Here is a 23653-nt window from a genome sequence, read left to right as displayed (position 1 = left end):
GAAGTAAGTATTCCCCTTACTGTCGATTGATTTTACAGTGATATCTGCACTACTCATCAACTCAAAAACACCAGATTATCCTTGTTAATTACACAACATTGATTGGTTTAAATTGTGTACAATGCTTTTATATTTTTCCCCTTCGATTCGGAGAAACAAATATTTTTTCGGAGTTTAGGATGGCAGAAGACACTACACTACCTAGAATCCTCAGCTATCATTTGGGACTACACCATGTGCTTTGCTTGACAAACCCCGTGATTAGTCCTCAAGCTCTGTGATTGGATGTTGGAGTGGCAGGCTTGAAGTTTACGCCGAGCGTCAAAAAGCACTTTGAAATTAAATGAAACCCATCGACGGCACACTATCCAAAACAGGACTCGAACGAGCCTGTGTCTCTTCGGCAATCCTAAACTCCAAAAAAATACTTGTTTCTCAGAATCGAAGGGGAAAAATACAAAAGCATTGTACACAATTTAAACCAATCAATGTTGTGTAATTAACAAGGATAAACTGGTGTTTTTGAGTTGATGAGTAGTGCAGATATCACTGTAAAATCAATCGACAGGAAGGAGAATACTTACTCCGTTATCCAATGGGAATGGACGCTCACATTACCTTTAACTGCCGCCAACATGGACCAATGCGGTGCTTCCCTGAAGGTCAAATACCGCCGCCGATGGGAATACATTGCAATCAGTAGAAAGCTCTTTGCGTCCGTTTATGAAGCTGAAGGATACTCTGCGCTTCACAACTGCACGCCAAAGGACGTCGCTATTGGATGATCAGGGTTGATATAACACATTCATAACATCCAGAGCTCTTGTTAATTAATTCATTAACATTTTTGCATGACATTCAACTAATCTATTAAAAGCTAAGGTGGCAGTTATTAAAAATTCTAGCCAAAAGTGAAATAATTGCCAAGAATAATTTATAGGCGCTTAAAGCACAGGTCAGGTTTAAGGAGGAAATTGTCGTGTTGAAATGCTCCTCTGTGCCACCTGAGCCCTGAAAAAAAAAACAGACGTACGTGGCAAGAATTGGCTCAGTTTCCTATCCACAGTAATAATGTTATGAAACACATCTGTCTGATGTTAAACTTAGCATATAATCCCACTGTATCACTGCAAGGTATACTTCTTCATCATCAGTTGTTTTCTTACCATAAATAAAGGATAATATTTAATTTCCAACTCAGAAACTACTTTAAATATCATTAAGAGCACTCTAATTAATGGACTAGGAGAAACCCCAGGGACAGGCACTAAATCAATTAGCTGGCCTTGACTTATTTTCACACATCACATCTTAAGACAAGTGAGTTGCATATAATTGAATCTGGGGACACATCCAGACACACATGCCAAGTCTAACATGTACAAAAGCTAAACAGTCAAAGTCAGAAAAACACTTTTGAACAGCACAACTGTGCATTCCTAGTTCTTCAGCCGTAAGCCAAACATTCAGATCTCACAGGGACGCTGAAGAGATGTTTCTACCCACAGGGCGCACTTGATCCCTCCCATCAAACAAGTGTTTGTTCATTGAAGAGGGGGAAAGTCAAATAGTTTCACATATTTTTAGCTCTGAGGACTACATAAAGGTGAGCTGTAACGGCAGTTTTCAATGAAAGTCGCACATCGGGGGATTTTTGTCTATATTTGCTCCAAGTAATGTGTGCCTTGGATTCGATATAATCATGCCCAGTAAAAGAATACTTCAAAATACGACAACTTTATGTGCTGATTTTAACACTGCAAAGTACTCTTAGGGGTTTTTTCTAACCAATGTTTTACCTTTCAACCCTCACTCACGCAGTTCACAATGAAAAGGGGGGCAGATTTACCTCTCAAAAATCGTAGTTAATGAAATAATGGTTGCTTCATTTCAGACAGCAGACGTTTTTTACAAAGCTGTGGACTGAACATTTCATTTGCTGGCCGGCAGACATTATTATCTCGCTAGTTAGCCAACTCCATGAACTTTACATGTTTATTGCTGACTAACTTCAATATTACAATCCAGTAATGTTAATTATCGATCTTAATTATTTGATGGCTACATACATGATTTCATTCTAAAAGACGAAGGCTAATGCTTACTTAACACTAGAACCGCCAGAGGTCGCCGTATACCTAAAACCGCCAACGGGTAAAATGTACCCGCTATTGATTTTCAAGGTACAATGTTATTTTATTTATCATACAGAACAGTGAGTTTTGATCGCACAGGGATGAAACGTATACCAATAGAATCTGTGGACTCTCAGCTTTTCATATGATATAGTTTGTGCAGATAGCATGAAGTATAAAATATCGCTAAGAATGCTGATTTAAACGCTTGGTGTTAGACTTGTGTTTTGTTTAGGTACAAATCTCTCTATCTATAACTATCTATCGATCTATCTGTAATGTTCTGTTCTATGGACATATAATAGTCTACATAAACAGACGACGCAGACTACTTATCTCATTCCGAGTGTCCATCTTTATTCAACTGGCACGTAACCTGCATACATTACGTCCTCAACGTGAGCTCAGTCATCCAAGATGTTACACTATCTATAACTATCTATCTGTCTATCTCTCTATCCATCTATCAATATATCTATCTATCTATCTATATCTCTCTCTCTCAATATCTCTCTCTATCTATAGAGGCTTCCTAATGACGTCACAGGATTTCGCGTCAGACATCTTGGAGTACCACTCTACTGCTCTACTGGCGGGAGCGTTCAAAAATGGCGAAAATGAAAGGCTACTAAGAATCACTAAACCCGGAGGATAAGACCGTTTACAGAGAAATATGTACGTCGATTGGTTCGGTGGACCCTTATTTGATTCCCGTTAAGGATTACAGCACCGATATAAATTCATGGCCTTCACTTTCCTACTTTGATATCGTGAACTACCTGTTTTTTTCGCCTATTACATTGTACACCATGGAGGAAATGAAGGCGTACAAAGGACTCTAGTGTGGTGACACCATGTGGGACCATAATTCACCTTGCTTATTGTGTTGCCACACGGACCCTTTAGTGGGGAACACCTGTAGCTTTAGCTGCCATTCCTGCTAGCTCATCAGGCAGAGCAGTGCATGTGTTAACCTCTCTGATATTAATGGATAATAAAGATTGGAACTCCATTCTTAATACACCGCCTCCGACTCTCTTTTCACGGCACTACACTGGTGACCCTGACTTTTCCGAGAAAGTTTCCGGAAAATTAACGAACATGGCTGAGCACGATGTTTTCATAAAGCTGCCGGAATTCTGGGAGCACGCCGCGGAGGCATGGTTCGCACACGTGGAGGCACATTTCACCTGCCGACAGGTCCGTGACGGGGACCTGAAATACTACCATGTGGTAGCAGCGCTGGGGAGCTCCACGTCGTCCAGGTTGGTGGGATTTATCGCATCATGGCAAATATGAGGCGATTAAGGCCCTTCTCCTTAAGACATTTAGCTTATCTGCTAAGGAGAGGGCCCGCCAGATACTTGACATTCAAGGCCTAGGAGACAGCAAGCCATCCCAGCTAATGGAGAAAAATGCTAAATCTGCTAGGGGGGGGAAGATCCCCGGATTTATTCACGGAGATTTTCCTGCGTCACTTGCCGCCCCGGGTCCAGACGGCGCTGGCCAACACGCCTGTCACGGAGCCCCGTGCCTTGGCTGAGGAAGCGGATCGTTTTTTCCTGGCTACACAACAGCCCGGTGCAGAGACATTAGCCGCGACGCGCAGCGGCCCATCTGCAGTCAAGAAAGCGTGGCGGAGGCAGGACACGGCTGTATCGAGCCGGCGTGGAGACACCGGAGAGTGCTTTTACCACGCACGTTTCGGGACAATGGCAAAGAAATGCATCGCCCCGTGCAGCTACAAACCCCCGGGAAACGGAGGGGCCGGCGCTCAGTAGTGGCCCTGAGCGTCGGCGGCACGTGCAGGCTCCTCTTCGTCAGCGACAGCGTTTCGGGGAGCCTGTTTCTGTGTGACACGGGCGCTCAACGGAGCGTAGTTCCAGCGTCGAGTGAAGACGTCACCCGGGGTGGGCACGGACCGCGATTGACGACGGCTAACGGCAGCTTTCCTACATCTTGAAGTTCACCACAGACATTAAGCACGTGGCTGTCAAGTCGAACCTGGTTGCAGATTTCCTCTCCAGAGTCGTCATCGGAGCCGTCCAGTTGGGCCTGGACTATACTCGCATGGCGGCGGACCAGGTCACAGACCCCGGCGTCCAGGCTCTGAAGGTGGAGCGCGCGGGGCTGCGCTTGGAGGACGTGGTGTTCGGCGATGCGGGCGTTACCCTCCTGTGTGACGTCTCCACAGGCCTGTCGCCGCCAGTCGTTCCCGCCAGCTGGAGGCGCTCTGTGTTCGAGGCAGTACACGGACTGTCACACCCCGGCGTTAAGCCTTCGGTGCGCTTGGTGGCCGCGAAGTTCGTATGGCATGGGCTGAAAAAGGACGTGAGGACTTGGGCTGGTGAGTGCGTGGCTTGTCAGCGCGCTAAGGTGCACCGCCACACGAAGGCCCCTTTGAAGCGTTTCCTGGTGCCTGAGAGGAGGTTTGACCACGTCAACATCGACCTGGTTGGTCTATTGCCCTCCTCTCAGGGCTTTTCCTACCTCCTCACCATGGTGGACAGGACGACCCGTTGGCCGGAGGCGGTCCCGCTCGTTTTGACGTCGGCCGCGGACGATGCCCGGGCCTTCATTGCAACGTGGGTGTGTCGTTTTGGCACCCCGTCGGACATTTCATCAGACAGGGGCTCTCAGTTCACGTCCGAACTCTGGAACGCCGTGGCAGGCGGTTTGGGGATTAAGCTGCACAGGACGGCCTCTGCGAGCGCTTCCATCGCTCCATGAAGGCGGCCCTCAAAGCCGGCCTTAAGGACGGGAATTGGGTCGACAAGCTGCCCTGGGTGATGCTGGGCCTGAGGACTGCGCCTAAAGAAGACCTGCAGTGCTCTACGGCTGAGATGGTCTACGGGCAGCCGTTGAGAGTTCCAGGGGATTTCCCCCCTAACGCATCGGCTCCCTGGTCGGCGTCGGCCCAGCGGGCTTTCCTGCAGGACGCCGCTGAGGCCTTTGCTCCGATCCCTACTACTCAGCACGGTACTCAGGTGTCCCAGGTTCCCGCAGAGCTCCGCTCGGCGGAGCACGTGTTCATCCGGCACGATGCGCACAGAGGCCCCCTGCAGCCCCCTTATGATGGGCCTTTCCGGGTCTTGGAGCACGGGGACAAGCACCTGGTGGTCGACCTGGGTGGCAAGGCCGAGCATGTCTCGGTGGACCGGGTGAAGGCTGCTCACCTGGACTTGGACCAGCCTGTGGTGCTGGCTCGACCTCCGCGACGGGGCCGCCCCCCGGCCTCGTCCCCTGTCACGGATTTAAGACCTGTTGTTCCGGTCCCTCCCCTTCCGGGGGCCGCACAGGCGGAAGTCACTTTTCCGACTCCCTTGCTCAGGAGTCGTGGGGGTCGGCGTGTCGTTCCTCCCCGCCATGCTGATTTTGTTTATGTGTGAATTCTGGGGGGGCTTGTGTGGTGACACGTTATTGGACATAATTCACCTTGCTTATTGTGTTGCCACACGGACCCTTTAGTGGGGAACACCTGTAGCTTTAGCTGCCATTCCTGCTAGCTCATCAGGCAGAGCAGTGCATGTGTTAACCTCTCTGATATTAATGGATAATAAAGATTGGAACTCCATTCTTAATACACCGCCTCCGACTCTCTTTTCACGGCACTACACTAGGCACATAAAGAGTTCACATCCGGGTGGATCCGCGACGTTTGCGTTGCATATCAAGGAGATGTGGCTGTAATAGCTGGAAAAGTGAGTAAATATTTCATGAGGTCCTCTTCAGCTGGCTTTTTAAATATCCCTAAAGTCCCCCAAAATAAAATGGGTGAGGCTGCTTTTATCCACTACGCTCCCAAGAAATATCAGAGGCCAACTCAGTGGACATTTTTAAACACCAACTTTTATTTTTGTTGTACCTATAGGCTATCTATATGTTTACTTTATTTTATAGGGTTTTATATTGTTGCATCAATTAACTTAGTTTTGTGTCTTATTATGTATTTTTATTATCATACCTTTTACCTCGCCGTGTCTCTTAACCTTTTAAAATGTTATATGTATATATATGTTGTTGCTATGGAGCTGTAAAGGTCTTAACATCTGATCTGAGGGGAATTTCTCGTGGTTTATTTTTAACTTGTGATTGTAAAGCACTTTGAGCTACACATGCTTTATGAAAAGGGCTTTATAAATAAAGCTTTATTATATATTGCAATATATTTAAATTCCAAAAGTTGTAAACCTATTCTTGGTTGTCAGCTTCTGTTATGTGCTACCTAGCATATGACAAGGTGGTTCTAAATAGTCAACAATCCAATAATATTTTTGTGTTTTATTTTTCAGGTATTGCATTCTCAGAGTATTGGGCTGCCGCCAACATGTCCGTGGGTACTGATGAAGAAGGATGGTGCAGTCATCACAGCTAACTGCAACTGCAAGGCTGGTTTGGGATCAACATGTACCCATCTCTCCTTTTCTACATAGAAACATACAGATACGTGATGCCAAGACAGTTACCCAGGAAAAGGCATCCCCTCTCAAAAGAAACAGAAGTACTAATCAATCTGAATGACAGTGTATATATTTATTTGATTGAACTTGTTTCTTTTACATCAAATCTATATAAAGAACATGTAAGTACACGGCACCTCTGTTGTTTCCCCGACTCAGACTGCAAGGAATCTGGGTGTGACCCTAGATAACAAACTGTCCTTCACTGCAAACATCGCTGCTACAACCCGCTGCTGCAGATACACGCTTTACAACATCAGGAGGATACGTCCCCAGCTGACACAAAAAGCCACGCAGGTTCTGGTCCAGGCTCTCGTCATCTCACGCCTAGACTACTGCAACTCCCTCCTGGCTGGTCTACCTGCATGTGCCATCCGACCTCTGCAGCTCATCCAGAATGCAGCGGCTCGTCTGGTCTTCAACCTTCCTAAATTCTCCCACACCACTCCGCTCCTCCGCTGCCTTCACTGGCTTCCGGTAACTGCTAGAATCCACTTCAAGACACTGGTACTTGCGTACCATGCTGCGAATGGATCTGGCCCTTCCTACATCCAGGACATGGTTAAACCGTACACCCCAGCACGTGCACTACGCTCTGCATCAACCAAACGGCTCGCTGCACCCGCACTGCGAGGGGGACCCAAGTTCCCATCAGCAAAAACACGTGGGTTTGCTGTCCTGGCTCCAGGATGGTGGAATGAGCTCCCCATTGACATCAGGACAGCAGATAGCTTACACACCTTCCGGCGCAGACTGAAAACTCATCTATTTCGACTCCACTTCGAGCGATAGAACTATTCACAAAGCACTTATATACTAACAAAGGACTGGCTTACCTAAAGCCAGTTGAGTAGCACTTGAAATGTTTTTGCTCTATGAAGCCTGATGTACTTATATGATTCTGTTTTCTTCAAGGTTGTATTTTGTTGGTCGAACGCACTTATTGTAAGTCGCTTTGGATAAAAGCGTCAGCTAAATGCAATGTAATGTAATGTAAGTGTAACAATCAAAACAAATTGTGCACACTAAAATGACACAAAAATCATCATTATTTAAACTGACACTCAAAGAGCAAAACCTCAGCTCAAATATCCAAAACTCTAAACACATGTTCAGCTCTGCAACCAATTTGCAATTCAACTTTCCACTTTTTGAAAAGTAAAAGTATAACAACAGTATATTTGTGTTTCTGCACATATTTTGGAGACTTGAACAATCTTTATTTGCAGAATTCTCTATATCAAACGCCATGAAACAGTGTGCTTGAGCACGATGGTGTGTAGTTGGTTTTACAAAATGTCTTGTACTATGAATGAAGTGTGTGCCATTTGGTGCAACAGTTTGGTTTTGGTAAGTGTTTCTGTAGTTCTGGGTGCAGTGCTTAAGTCTGCAGTATATATGAGGTGTTTTGCACTCTGTGTGTATGGTTTTGTGAATTGTGTTTAGTGTTTTGAGAAAATAAGCCCTGCTTTCAAAAAATGTGTTTTAGCATTGAAAATAACTGTAATATGAACACAATGTTAATCTATCTCTGTTATGTGAGGTGATCTCTGCAGCTTACAGTTAAAGAAGCATGTATTTGTTTTTCACTGGGTAAATTGGAAACCTGTAATAAATATAATACTTTGCCCTTTCAATTGTTTTTTTCAAAATGTATTTACCCAAGCATAATCAGTCTGAGTTGCAGTGCCAGTCTCTGGTTTAATCAGTCCTTCTTCTTCCCCAGTGGCTCCCAGGACTGGTGTGGGCTCTTCTAAAGATGGTATATCAGATACCATGCTGTAGAGATCAAGTAGTGCGATGGATGACCTTTTTCTGGCGCGTTTATAACTGGCATGTGTAGCAGGGGAAGGTGCTGTCATTTTCTCGTGGCCCAATTTGACAGACGGTGCCCAGTCAGGATGATTTTTGTCAAAAAGTGCCACTTGTAGGTCAGTTATATCCTGGGTGAAATGTTAATTAATACAAATGTGACCTCTTTTGACAGGACAAGTCAGACTTTAGATATATTTAAAATGCTGGTGTCAAGACATTGGAACATGACAAATAATTGAGGAAACCAAAAGCCTCTGAAAAGATACCAGGGACTGTACAGCCTTTACTGTTTACATATAATCAAATGGCCAGTAGGGGGAGGAATTACTTTAAATTACAGTTAAACGAAGCACTGCAGGGGATTGACAGACTGGTGTGAAGATGACCAAGGGATGACTTTACTTTGTAGATACTCCACAATCTGATATGTCGATCGATGACAGACTCCAGGATTCCTATTTCCTTGTTAAGATACATGTCTTAGTACGTGGGTTATATGTTCATTTTGAATGTTTGTATGTAAAACCCGACACTTACCTGACGTGAAATTATCCCCACAAACGCGAGTAGCTGTGGTTGGATGGTTTGAGATCCTCCCGTCCGATCCTATTGAGCAATTTTTCCTGGCGACGCTTTGAAAGTTCATGTGTTGCTTCACCCTGGTGTGTTATAATAACCGCCGGCAGCCTGTAAAATGACTTCGGCCCCCTGTTTCGATCACCTCTGTTGCCGCAGCCAACAATGGCACAGAAGTTAACCATTGTATGTCCGGTAAAAAACAAACATTGAACAGGTATGACGTATTACGGTGTCTGTTTTGGTACTCCAGTATGGCCGTTGCGCTGACGTCACAGGTAACGTGACGTCATATGGAAAGCCTCTATAAGGAACCGCAGTAGACAAAAGGCATTGCTATAGCAACACGTCATGTTTACGCTGCATTTTCTACGAGGTAAATATTACCCGCTGGCGGATATGGGTATAAATGGCATTTTTTTTGGCGATTTTTTCAATCTGACTTCATATTGACAATTTTTAACAACAGAGGGTGCTACATAACACACTTTCAGGAAAAGTCACGGACTGGGAAACTTTAATATGCCTATGTTATTGAAAAAAAGTTACATACAATCAAAAAACTACTACGGGTACAATGTAGGCTACCCGTTGGCGGTTCTAGTGCTAGACAAGCCAAAAAGTCATTTTCACCGGTTGATAATCCATTTAGAAGACATTGAAGTATTAGCAGGCTCTTGTACTACAGAGCTATTGAGTCCTAGCAAGATAAGTATGAAGATTTCGCTTTCCAGCTTATATACCTGGACAAGCCAGACAGAGATGGATTGATGCTTTTATGTTTGTATTTTCAAACAGTATGCCTCTATTTAAGATTTCAGAGAAAATGGTTCGGTTGAAGGCTAACCATGTTTCCTTATCTCAGGTAATGTTGGCTGTGGTTGCTGTGATATAAACGTCCCTAAAGACAAAGCTTTAATGTTAACTACACTGATATACAGAATTAGCATCCAGCATTAGCTTTCACACAGTCAAGAAACACTGCTCAGTGGATGTGAATGATTATCTTTGAACATATCATGGGGCTTAGACGGAATTAATCCATTAACGAGAAATGAGCAGGAAGATATTACTGAACTGGCGCTCTGTGAAAACATTTTGCCATTTGAAATGTTATATCAGCTGAATAGATGTTTTGTACTGATTACAAGAACAAAATCAAGATTATAATAACTTATGCCTGTTATACATTGGCGTAGCACAAGGTATAGTGTCATACATTAATAGGATTCCCTCACAAAATAGCTTGTCAATATGTAATGCTCGAGAACAGAACCACATTCATGGTTACCACCAAGGGCACACATCGCCTGTATGAGCATGCCTGGGAACACAATGTTGGCAAGTCCTTGAAACCCAGTCTTAATAAGCTATAAAATAAATGAATAAACACCCCCCCTCGCCTTTTGTCCCAGCTACCATTAACGTGATTTTCAACCTTTCCCTCTCGGTGATGCTTCGGAAAAATGTGAGTGCAATGTTAAGATAGATGCGACAGCAAGGGGTGAGAGAAAGAGACACAGACTGAAAGAGAGGGGGAGAGAGGGATTGTGGGACAGAGACATCTTCCAGAAGATGATTTGTATGCACAGCGGCCGATGCAGCAGTCAGCAGAGGCCTCGGATACAAATTCCCCCACATTTGTCCACATTTATGGTTAAATAGTCTGCATTTGCATCCAAATTAAACAATGACGATGTTAGACGGCAATTGTTTAGAGTTATTGTTTTGTGGGCAAATACATAAAGAGTATTTATTACAAGGGCTAGGAATGACTGAAAAATAGTATGAAAAAGAGTCTGACTATTATGGGGTTTATTAGAATGCAACTAATAATACCAACAGTCAACGGGCAAACTGACCCCAGATCATCCACTGTGGCTCAGTTAGTTCATAATCAAATTAAATCCAGATTTCAGTTTGGGAATATGCACTAGTACAGCATTATATCAACATAATTAACAAGGGCCTTGAGGCAGTTTCCAACATTAGTTCCTCACCTTAAGGCTCTCAATATGAACTAATTGAAGTTATTGCATGGGCGCATATTCCAAAATAAATGAGTTTAATTAAATTACCAGGCACTAATTGATGTACAGCAACCTGCAAGGCCAGGTGGAATTCCAGCATAAGAGTAGTTGTTTGTTTCTGGGTTTTTAGGTATTGCAATCTGGAGTATACAGTAATTGATTGGCACTAGTAGGTGTTTAGAGTGTGGTATCTTATTTTCTCCCAGGGGCCTCCTAAAGGGTTAATATGTCTTTGAGTGCACTTTACATTACCATATTAATCAGCAGTGCCAGTAGGAAGCTCCTCCTCTCTGCATGACCGGGGAAACCCATCCTAGAACTCAACAGCGCAGAGCATTACCTCAACTGCATTTCCATTGTTGGGGCATTTGAGATATGGTGTTATTTTCTGTCACTTCTTCTTCCTCCTCAGCCCCCTCCTTTAATGTGAATCAGCCAGTCAAGTGGAACGTGCTATTTTGGTCTCGCTCACGGAATTTGTTTGCACAGCAAATCAATGGCCACACATCCAAACAAACATGATGGCTAAGCAAATATTTGAGCACGCAGAAAGATTGTACTAGGTCTGCAGCTCTTCAGCATACAATCCCTAAAAACCCAGGAATAATTAGCTTACTCTGCTGTTTGCCTTTTGATTTATTACGAGCCCAAATGTACCACCTGTCACATCAGTTCAGTTGGATGGAATACTTCGAAGCTGCAAATATGAAATGAGAGATATCAAGTCAGTTTCTGATACCGTGCGACGTTAAATTCCAACAGATGGGTCTATTTTCACTTTCACAAGTTTTTAGTTGGATCATTTTTCAGTTGGACACACAAACCTTCCCAAAGGTGTTAATATTTAACGAATGTACATAAAACACTTGTTCTATATTTGCTCCAAGTAATGTGTGCCTTGGTTTAGTTATAACAATGCCCAGTTAGACTAGTCTGACTACTTTGTTATTTTGCAGCTTTCTTTCTATGTGTTGATATGAACACTGCAGAGTACTCTTTGTGATTCGTGAACATAATGGGTGCTTTATTTCAGACAGCAGGAGTTTGATACAAAGCTGTGGACTGAGAATTTCATTGGCAGACGTTATTAGCTCGCAAGCTTACTTGCTAGTTAACACTTTCTTCAATTATGAATTGGAAAAAGCAATTACAGAATGTGATGCTGTCAAAAAAGGGTATAAAAAAAGATAGTTCTGAAGTTCAAGAAGTTTTTCAAAGACAAAAATCATGAGTTCGAGAGGCTGAAGCTTAGTGTTCAGTCTGGGTCAGTTTGCTGATTGTCACATTGTGCTGTATTCATGACCCTTCATGTGATTGGAGCTAAGGGCTTCAGGTTTCATGATAGCGGGCAGCATGTGTTGAATGTGCTCAAAAATATTCACAGCCTCCTAGATTGGCTCCTTCTGTGAGTGGGCTTGAGGGGGTAGAGGCGTGGGATTGATTACAATTGTTAATCAAGATAAAGTTCGATACACTTAAAAAAAAAGACCACTTAATGGGAGAGCCGATGCTCCATCCGCTCCTGGACTTCTTCCACAACATGGGGCATAGCAGGTCACTATTAGTAAGCTTCTGTACTGTAAGATATTTTTACTAAGGCATTATGAAATATAGAAATGTCAGTAAATAATTCACTAGCCTTACTTCTGTGTGACTAAATATAAACTCCCTATTCCCTACTCAGTGTTATTTATAATTTGTTTATAAGATCCATTTCGCCACTCTTACTCATAACATAACTCATAATTGGTATGTGTACATGCACTGCTGTTTTGTGAGTGGGAGTCTGTTAATAAATCCTTTATCACATGTTTTTTCTCAAATCTATATTAGTACAGAAATAATTGCCATTAATTTACCCTTTATGTTAAGCACTAGCAGAGCAAAAACCATGGAGTAGTAAAAGTCAGACTCAAATTATATAAATGTGAAGAGAGGCAATACAGGAGAGCCACACATCTGCATTCTGTTCTGCCACCCGCAGTGGGCATCCCCTGCAAAGGTTCGGATGTGTTACACAAACAATTACCGGTTGCCTTGTCACAGTCAATCTGCTCGACAAAATTTGTTTGTCTTTTTTATTTTCCTGCGATAATGGTTCTTCAGGACTGCTTCTTAAGCTCTAATCACACTCTCGCAGACTTTTCCGGTGATTCTAAAGTAGATGACAATGTATTTGTGTCGTTTAAGAGGAAAAGATGCCTGTTTTTGTTGTTGTTATTACTGTCAGGAAATGTACAACCTAACCCTGGTCCGCCCAGTAGTAGTAGTCAGATCGCTACTCCTGCTGATTTTAAAGCTAGGTCTGGGTTGGGTTTCATCCACTTGAATGTGCGCAGTCTGTTAGGTAAACTAGATTTTGTCCGTATCTGGGCAAAATCGACTGACGCTGACGTCATTGTCTTATCGGAAACATGGCTAAACAAGTCTATTTTGGCCTCTGACATTGCCTTAAATGGTTTTAATGTGTATCGTACCGACCGGCCTAATAAAGGTGGTTGCGTTGCCATTTATGTTAAGAATAAGTTCAGTGTAACCACATTAGTTTCCAAATCGATCAGTAAGCAATTTGAATTTTTAGCCTTAAATATAGAAGTGGCAAAGGGTCAACAGGTCATGGTCGTGGGCTGTTACAGACCCCCCTCAGCTGTCAAAGACTCCTTGTCTTCACTAGCAAATATTTTATCACAACTAGACTACAAGGAAATAGTGCTACTTGGAGATTTTAACTGGGACTGGTTAACTGCAGTGTCAGAGGATTTTAAAAACCTTTGTATCTCTTTGAATGTTACTCAGATTGTTGACAGTCCTACTCGCCCAAATATTAAGTCCCCAAATAAATCCTCCCTAATTGATCTCATTTTAACTAATGTTCTCCATAAATATTCATCTGTGGGAGTATTTGCAAATGATCTGAGCGATCACTGTGTTGTAGCCACAATTAGGGACACTAAGGTCCAAAAGGTTAAACCTCGCATTATCATTAAGAGAGACAAAAAACATTTTGTTGAGCAGGGTTTTGTGCATGATCTGTTTGATTTTGATTGGGGTAAAATCGATCTGTGTGCTGATGTGGAAACCGCATGGTCTTATTTTAATCTTGGTTTTATGGAGGTCATTGATAGACATGCACCCCTGCGTAAATTTAGAGTAAAGGGACGAGACAATCCTTGGTTTTCTGCTGAGCTGTCTAGTCTCCTTCGTGAGAGAAACAAGGCCTGGGCAAAGGCTAGGAAATCAGGCTCAGAGGTAGAGTGGCTGCGTTTTAGGCAGCTAAGGAATAGCTTCACTTCACATGTCAAAAGTGCAAAGTCGAAGTACTATTTGTCAGTTACCACAGAAAACCTAAATATTCCTAGGAAATTTTGGAAAGCAATAAAATCGATATCCACCGGTGAGATCCGTAATGAGCTACCTCCATGCCTTACCACAGTATCTGGCTCTATATAGGACAGGGCCACCATGTTAAATTGTTTTAATGAGCATTTTGTGTCCTGCGGTTCTATGTTTGATTCTGTTTCTAACTCCGCTTCTGTGAACACCCCAATCCGTGACTCTGAACAATGTGTTCTGGAAAACCCTTTCAGTTTTACTCCTTTTACTGTCAATGTTGTTCATGAAGCCTTATCTAAGCTAGATCCTAAGAAACCGGCTGGCCCGGACAACGTAGAACCTTTCTTTTTAAAGATAGCTGCAGATTTTATTGCTCTTCCTCTTACTACTCTTTTTAACCTCTCCCTCAGCACAAATGCAATTCCAAAAGTATGGAAGTCAGCTTATGTCTTGCCTTTACTAAAAGGAGGGGAGGCAACTATTTTAAATAACTATAGGCCAATCTCTAAATTTTCAGTTCTGGCGAAGGTGCTCGAACGCCTAGTGAGTGAACAGGTAAAGGTGTTTTTATGTAAAAATGATATCCTGTCTAAACATCAGTCAGGATTCAGAAAACAACATAGCACCATCACTGCCACAATGAAAGTGGTGAATGACATTACGAGTATTTTAGACAATAAGCAGAGTTGTGCAGCTCTATTTATTGACCTTTCCAAAGCGTTTGATACCGTCGATCATCGCATCTTAAACGAGAGGCTACTCAGTATCGGCATATCCAGCCATGCAGTGGGTTGGTTTGTGAACTACCTCTCTGAAAGGTCCCAATGTGTTCACTTTGATGGGCTGTCTTCTGAGTGGTTAAACATTGCTAATGGTGTTCCTCAAGGTTCTGTTTTAGGTCCACTTTTATTCTCTATCTACATCAACAGCTTAGGTGAAAATGTGGATGATGCTACTTTACATTTTTATGCGGACGATACCGTTATGTACTGTGCAGGTCCCTCCATTAAGGAGGCTGGTGTTAAATTACAGGCTGTTTTTAACATTATTTCAGACCTCAGCTTGCGGAACTTAGCTTATTTAAATGTTGATAAAACCAAGGTAATGCTATTTTTCAAAGCTAAAAAAGACACCAGAGCCTTTGTTTTGGATATTTCTGTAACTATGCAAGAAATACAACTTGAAGTGGTTACCTGTTACAAATACTTGGGTATCTGGCTTGATGACTGTCTCACTTTTAAACTTCATGTCAATAACCTGCTTAAAAAGCTGAGGGTTAGGCTAGGTTTCTTTTACAGAAATAAGTCCTGTTTCTCGCTTGAGGCCAGGAAAAGGCTAGTCACTGTGACCTTTTTACCTGTGCTGGATTATGGTGATTTGTTATATATGAATGCACCTGCCAATTACCTGAGCAAGTTAGATGCTGCGTATCACAGTGCACTGAGATTTTTGACAAATTGTAAAGCACTTACGCATCACTGTACCCTGTATACCAAGGCGGTTATGCCATCACTTACTGTACGGAGGCTCAGTCACTGGTACTTTTTCATTTACAAAGCCATGTTGGATAAACTACCATCTTATATCTGCTCCCTGATCTCTCTGCGAATTGAAAGTACTTATTGCCTGAGATCGCATGCTGTGGTTTTATTAAATGTGCCAAGTGCTAGGACTGTCTTAGGGAAGAAAGCTTTTAGATGTGCAGCTCCACTAACATGGAACAGTCTGCAAAAAGAATGGAAAATTACCAAGCTAGTACCACTACATGTTTTTAAAGCTCGGTTGGATGCTACAAAATCAGATGCTGTTGGTACCTGTACTTGTGGTTAAATATGTAAATTGTAATCCCTGTACATTTTGCTGTATGATGTCCTTTTGTTGTTCTGTTGTTTATGTCTTCTTGTGGAACCTACTGCTGCAGGTCTCCCTTGAAAAAGAGATCATTGATCTCAATGGGATTTTACCTGGATAAATAAAGGTTTTGAATTGAATTGAATTGAATGCCCAGGTCAATTCAGTAGTATCACAGCACCTTCATATACATATATACATCAACTTGGCTGCAACACACCGGCTCCTAATTGTTACTGTATAATAACATAACAATTCAACAACATACAAAACATTGCAGCCAAATAGAATAGTCCATATCAGTATTCTCAATCCATAATGTTCATTGTTCATGTAGATAATCCAATAGGGTTGGTAACCCCAATAATATAAGTTGGGTTTCAGTCTTTATTCAGCTTCCAATAGAAGACAGATCTTCGTGATTGGTCGCTCCAGGATGTTGTACTTCGTCCGGACTTTAACCGACCGCACAAGTCCCTGTCTGTCGGGAAAGGTCTGCAGTACCTTGCCCAACAGCCAGGATCCGCGAGGGGCATTAGAGTCCGCTACGATGACAATGTCTCCTGTGACAAAGTTCCTCTTGTCCTTTGGCTACCGTTGTCTCTCTTGCAACAGTGGTACATACTCCTGAATCCATCTATGCCAAAAGAGATTGGCAAGGAATTGAACTTGCCTCCATCGTCGTTTGGAGTAGGAGTCATTTTTGTCAAAAAGCCCGGGTGGTAGAGAAGGTTTGCCTTTTAACAAGAGAATGTGATTTGGAGTCACGGCCCGTCCACACAGCGGCGTGCGTTGAAGCTTCCAACGCTTCTGCCCATTCACTTTGAATGGGGTGACGTCACTTTTAGCCGAACTGCATTTTGGGAAGCGACGTGGAGCGTTGCTGGCGTAGCTGGCGTCAAAAGTTGAGCAATGTTCAACTTTTGACGCCTCGACGGAGGCGTCAGCCAATGAAATCCCGTTTATGCAAATCTGCCAGTACAAGCGCTAGCCAATCAAACCGCGTGTATGCTGGGAGAGACTACGCAGGTAATTTCCTCATATTCAAAAAAATTGAGGGAAAATTCATTATAGCGGTAGTGAATCACCCGGTGCTGTATGATCAGTCTCTGTCCATCTACCGGGATAAAAACCGGAGGAGCGAGGCATGGAGGGAGGTGGCAGAGACAGTGGGTGAAACTGGTAGGTTTTCGCCTGTTTGGGGATTTTATATCCAGTTTACTTCGTTTTAACATTGATATTGCTTTGTATGTCGGGGGCAGGAGATTCATGTGATTGGTTGTTGGTCGCGTAGCTCGCAAAAAATCCCCAAGCTTCAGATACGCCCACCTCCAAGCGTCAACGCACGCTGCTGTGTGGACGCTCCGTCAGGGGTTCGAGATCATTTGGATCCTCTGAGGTTTTTGTAATGGAACGGTCATTCAATATGGCTTCCACTTCGCACAGGAGTGTTTGTAGTCCTTCATCATCCAAATGTTGCTGATGAAGAATAGAGTTCAGCACTTTCCTGACCATGCGAATGACTCTTTCCCATACTCCTCCATGATAGGATGCGGCTGGAGTGTTGAAACTCCATTTCACTCCAGAATGAAGCAGTGAGTTTTGAATTTTCTGATGGTTCAAATGAGATGGAGCTTCTCTCAGCTCACGTTCTGCTCCAACAAAGTTGGTTCCGTTGTCTGATTTGATGTGTGATACTTGGCCTCGCCTGGAAATGAATCTGCGTATTGCATTTATGCAAGAACTGGTGTCCAATGAATAGGCCACTTCCAGATGGACTGCCCGACTGGCCATGCAGGTGAAGATAACTCCATAGCGTTTGATGAGGCTGCGGCCTCTCTTCACTTCAAACGGCCCAAAATAGTCAATGCCCACATTTGTGAATGGTGGAAGATCAGATTGCAGTCTTTCTTTTGGCAAATCTGCCATCTTTTGTTCACCCAGCTTTCCCCTATATTGTCTGCAGACAACACAGGAAGAGAGGATCTTTCTAGCAGCAGCATTTGCTCTGGTGATCCAGTATTGTCGACGAAGTCTGGAAAGTAGGTGATTTCTTCCACAGTGTCCTAACTGTTCATGAATGTGGCGTAAGATTAGAGTGGCGATATGTTGGTCCTTAGCAAGAATGACTGGATGTTTTGTGTCTTCAGGCATTGCTCCTTTGCTAAGCCTACCTCTCACTCTCAATATTCCTTGTTTCAGTACCGGATCAAGTTTATAAATGTGACTGCTTTTCTTCACCGCAGATGTTCCCTTTTTCAAAGCAGTGATTTCATTACTAAACTTGTTCATTTGGCAGTACTGAATGATGACACTTTCTGCCGCGTCAATATCTTCAGGAAATAAGACGTGACCACCCATTGTGGCTCTGAATCTTTTCATGTCCTCTTCCTCTTTGTTCTTTTGTTGAGTTGGGTCAAGTCCACTGCTGGACAGAGAAGCTTGTATTTATTTTCTCTTTTGACTCAACAACTGCAACGTCTTTCTCAGCTGGAGAAACCACGCAACTGAGATCTTAAGCCTTTTCCACGAGGAGAAGTGGGTTATCAGTTGATTTACTGCATTCTGTGGGTCTTCATCAGAGATGTTATTTGTTGCATTTGGTGCATCATTAATGATGACAGTATTAACTGAAACTTCTCCTCTAACCTCTGGGTCATCACTGCTGATGGAAGTTGAATCCAAGATGTTAAGTGGCCATTCCTCTTCACTCTTGGAAAGAAACTCTGGGCCATGGATCCATCTGCTGCAAGTGAGAAGGTGTTCAACTTTCACCCCACGAGAGGCCTCATCAGCTGGGTTCCGTTTTGTGTCAACGTACCTCCATTGTGAGATGTCTGTGGCTTCTCTTATAGCAGAGACCCTATTGGCAACAAAGGTGTGAAAGCGCTTTGTTTCGTTCCTGATGTACTTTAACACTGTTGTGCTGTCTGTCCAGAAGATTGAGTTTTCCAGCTCTAGTTGCAACTCTGCTTTCAGGAGTCTGTCAACTCTCGCTGCCAGCACAGCAGCTGTTAGTTCCATCCTTGGGATTGTCACATTCTTTAGAGGAGCAACTCGTGCCTTTCCGAGAACGAAAGTTACATGGACCTTCTCATCATCACTTTGCAGCCTCAAGTATGAAACTGTGCCATAGCCGTTCTCACTGGCGTCAGAGAAATGATGTAGTTGGGCACTTGTGAGCTGTCCAAATCCTTTGGGTTTAAAACATCTCGGCACACTGAAAGTGCTGAGTCTTCTTAGATCTTCTAGCCACCCCACCCACTGCAACTGGTAGTTTTGAGGAATGTGCTCATCCCAACTGTAGCTCATCTTACAGAGGTTTTGCAGCATTATCTTGACAGGTAAGGTGAAGGGTGCTAAAAATCCAATGGGGTCGTAGACCGAGCTCACCACCGACAGGATACCTCTTCTTGTGAATGGCCTTTCTTGGACTGCCATCTTGAACCTAAAGGTGTCAGTTTCTGCGCACCACTGCAGTCCCAGGGTTATTTCGACAGGAAGGCTGTCTCTGTCGAAATCCAGTTCTTTCACTTCCTTGGCTCTTTTCTCCACATCAATGGCTTCCAACACTGACCTGCTGTTGCTGATCCATTTCAGCAGTTGGAATCCTCCCAACTAGCATAGAGCGGTCAGGTCTGTAACCAAAGACATGGCTTCTGCCTCTGAAGACAAGGATTTCAAGCAATCGTCCACATAAAAGTTCTGCTTGATGGTGTCTGTTACATGAACTGGGAAGTCTGCTTTGTGGTCTTCAGCCGTTTTTCTAAGGGCAAAACTGGCACAGCTGGGCGATGATATTGCACCAAACAGATGAACAGTCATTCTGTACTCAGTGAGCGGCTGTGTCAGATCACCTCTTGGCCACCATAGGAAGCGAAGAAAGTCTACATCCTGTTTTGCCACTTGGACTTGATGATACATAGCTTTTATGTCAGCCATAACTGCTATAGAGTTTAGGCGAAACCTTGTGAGAACTCCGAGCAAGGAATTTGTCAAGTCAGGTCCCTGGAGTAGTTTAGTGTTGAGTGACACACCTTTGTAGCTTGCCGCACAGTCAAATACCACTCTCAGGGTTTTCTTTTTAGGATGGTACACCCCATGATGCGGGATGTACCACACCTTTCCTTCTTTTCCTTTCACCTGATGCTCTGGCACACTCTCTGCATAGCCGTTGTTTATGACATCATCAAGAAAGTTGGTGTATTCCTCTTTGAATGTTGGATTTCTCTCCAATTTCCTTTTTAGGCAGAGGACCCTTTGCTCAGCAAGATGGCGGTTGTTGGGCATGACAACATTGTCCTCTTCTCTAAAAGGCAACTTCAAGCAGTAATGTCCATTGTTGAGTTCAGCTGAAGTGTTGGCAATTTGCATGAACTTAAGATCTTCTATGGACATTTCTGGCTTGTCTTCTGCTGATTTCTCATTGAAGTCATGGTTGTACTTAGGGGTGCACCGAATGGGAAATTCTTGGCCGAAACCGATACCGAAAATAGGAAACAGTTGGCCGAAAACCGAATGCCGAAAGGCCGAAAATGATTAACAGAAATATGTATATATATATATATATATATATATATATATATATATATATATATATATATATATATATAATGTATACATTTTTTACCAATGTTGTTCAGCTACCTGATTATGGAAATAGACATGATTATGGCAAAACTTAACTTAAATAATAATCACTATTATGGGTCCATAAAACATTTATTCAGCACTTTTGAATGCATACAGTACATTTATATATGTCATGTATTATTGCTAAAAAACATTATATCGCAGTCTTAGTGTCGCCAACTCGTTTCTAATATGCAAAGACAACAAATGCGTTTATGATGTATTTTCGATCAGACGAGATCTCTCCCCCGTCTGTGTGCGAGGAGGCGGGGCAGTTTACACACATGCAGCTGCTACATGCAGCGGAGCACACTGCGGAGATGGCGGAGAGAACGCGCTCCGAGGTGTGGTTAAACTTTACCCGTCTCGATGTGGAGAATACTTGTTACCATAAGTGCAATAAGAGTTTAGCATGTAAGCACGAGCAATTTGTCTAAACATTTAGCAAAAGTGCACCGCATGCAGACGGAGGAATGTACCGGGTTCGACCGTCTTTCTAGCAGCCCTGTAGCCCCATCCACGAGTAACGTTTCCACGTCAGGTGTTATGTATGCTAGCAGCAACACACGGAGTTAACTACATGATACAAACATGGGTTAATGATTAGAGGAAACTGAGTTATTTAGTTTGTTAAAATTTCAGCTATTCTGTTTACAGTCTGTCATCAGATTATTTAATACGATTTGTTAAAGGCTCAGGGCAATCTCGATGACAAAGGTCAATGTTCCCCCCCCCCCCTGTGAGCCAGCCGCGAGCATGGTCGCCGCGTCTTTATTACGTCATCACAACAACACGTTAGGTTACCAACGTAAGCCTGTTCTGACATTCGGTGATATTTTTTCGGTGCTAAAACCCTTTCGGCCGAAAGGGCCTTTTTAACCATTTTCGGCCGATAATTTTCGGTGGCCGAATATTCGGTGCATCCCTGGTTGTACTGCTTCACCAGCAGTTCCTCTATGTGAGCAATGGATATGCGGTTGGCTGTGACTGTGGGGCAGCTACTCCCACTCTCATTGCCTCCTCTCAATGGTCCGTTGACAACCCATCCCAATAGGGTTCTAACAGCGTAAGGTCCTTTACCCCTGCTGTTTATCACTTCCCATGGCTCCATTACTTCTGGAGAGTTAGTTCCAATTAACAGCTCCACATCAGCATCGATAGCAGGAATTTCCACAGAGTCCAAGTATGGCCAAGCATACAAGTCTTCCTGTTGTGGGATGTTATTACGAGTCACAGGCATCTTGCGTTGGGTGTACACATCAGGCAACTCAATATAGATGTTACCATTGAGTGCAGCTACCTCTAATCCTGAGATGACGTGACTGTTGACAAAGCTTTCTTTATTCATTGTTTTCATCAGGAATTTAGTGTTCCTTCCTCTCACCTTTAGCTTCCTCATCAGTTGCTCAGAGCAGAAAGTAGATGAGCTGCCGGGATCTAGAAATGCATAGGTCTTTAGAATTGTGCTGCCTTTCTTTGCCTTGATCTTTACAGGCACAATTGACAAGACGCAATCCTGTGCTCCGGCTCCTATATGGCCACATGTCTTGGGAGTAGTGACTTGACTCATCCATGTTGTTTCTTGCTGTGAGTCCTTTGACTTGATTTATTTCCATTCCTTTGCATGGATATGGAGAATGCTAGGATGTTTCAGGTTACACAACTTACAAGACAGCCGACTGTGACAATCTTTACTCATGTGTCCAACTGATAGACATCCAAAACAAGCACCTTTCATTTTTAGGAAATCCATTTTATCCCGATGCTGCTTCTTTTCCATCTTGGGGCACACTTCCAATCTGTGGCCCTCTTCACACAGCAGACAAGGTCCCTTTGTTAACGTATCACGTAAGTATTTCTCCTTTTGAGTTTCAGAGACAGCTGCCACAGATGTAGCGAAACTGCTTCCTTTCTCCTTTATGACACTGTCCCTGTGACACTTTATTTCCAACTTTGAATTTTGAGAATGAGACAACTGTGTCTTGAATGTCTCCATACAGTGGGTCAGATGCAATAGACACTTGTCTCTCAATAAAATTGACCAAGTCACTGAAACCTGCTTGACGATGGTGTCTCTCCTGATGTTCAAAAGCAATGTTTCTCCATTTTTCCCTCAGTTTGTATGGTAACTTCATGATTATAGCACGTATGTTTGATGGCATATTCATTTCTGACATGTAGCTTATGTCCTCCATAGCGTTACAGCAGACGCGTAGCAATAGTGAAAATGCTTGTAAGGCTTTAATGTCCTCTGACTTCAGTGGTGCCCATCCAAGTGCTTTTTCCATATAGGCAATGGTTATTTTTTGCTCATTTCCAAAGCGTTCTTCTAAAAGCATTCTTGCTCTTTGATACCCCCTGTCAGATGGCATGTGTTGACAGCTCTTGACCAGCTCTCTAGGTTGCCCTCGAGTGTACTGCTCCAGGTAGTATAAGCAGTCTACACTGCTAGCAGCTTTTCCTTCCACTCCATTTTCAAAAGCTCTGACAAATAAGTTGTACTCAAGAGGGTTTCCATCAAACACTGGTATGTCCCTTGGGGGTAATGATAATGAAGACTGCTGTTGCACTAGTAATGCTGTGATGTCGTTTTGCTTTTGCATGATGGTGAAAATATTGCCTTGGTCCGGTTCCTCCCTGTTTTGGTTTGATTGCTGTGATGGCTGTGCAGTTGGATATGACTGACGAGATCTTTGAGGCATTCTGCCTTGGTCCTCATCGACTTGGATACATTGCTGTTGTGTATATGCACTGGGATATGACTGCAAAGACCTTCGAGGCATGCTTGGGATGTGATTTAAAGCATACGTTTTTGATCTGG

The 23653-nt window shown here is 43.4% G+C and overlaps 1 protein-coding gene across 1 annotated transcript; it reads right to left on the bottom strand.

The window, feature by feature from the left end:
• Positions 1-19818: 19818 nt before the first annotated feature.
• LOC117536415 lies at positions 19819-22180 on the bottom strand. Its single transcript, XM_034201260.1, has 2 exons — positions 21768-22180; positions 19819-20644 (listed from the first exon to the last, which is right to left on the bottom strand). Exons 1-2 carry the CDS (start codon positions 22178-22180, stop codon positions 19819-19821), a joined length of 1239 nt encoding a protein of 412 aa, XP_034057151.1.
• Between the last annotated feature and the right edge of the window lie 1473 nt (positions 22181-23653).

Source organism: Gymnodraco acuticeps, unplaced genomic scaffold (genome assembly GCF_902827175.1).
Source record: "Gymnodraco acuticeps unplaced genomic scaffold, fGymAcu1.1, whole genome shotgun sequence".
NCBI lineage: Eukaryota > Metazoa > Chordata > Actinopteri > Perciformes > Bathydraconidae > Gymnodraco > Gymnodraco acuticeps.
Note: the sequence above shows the minus strand (reverse complement) of the source record. Positions and strands in the feature narration are given on the sequence as shown.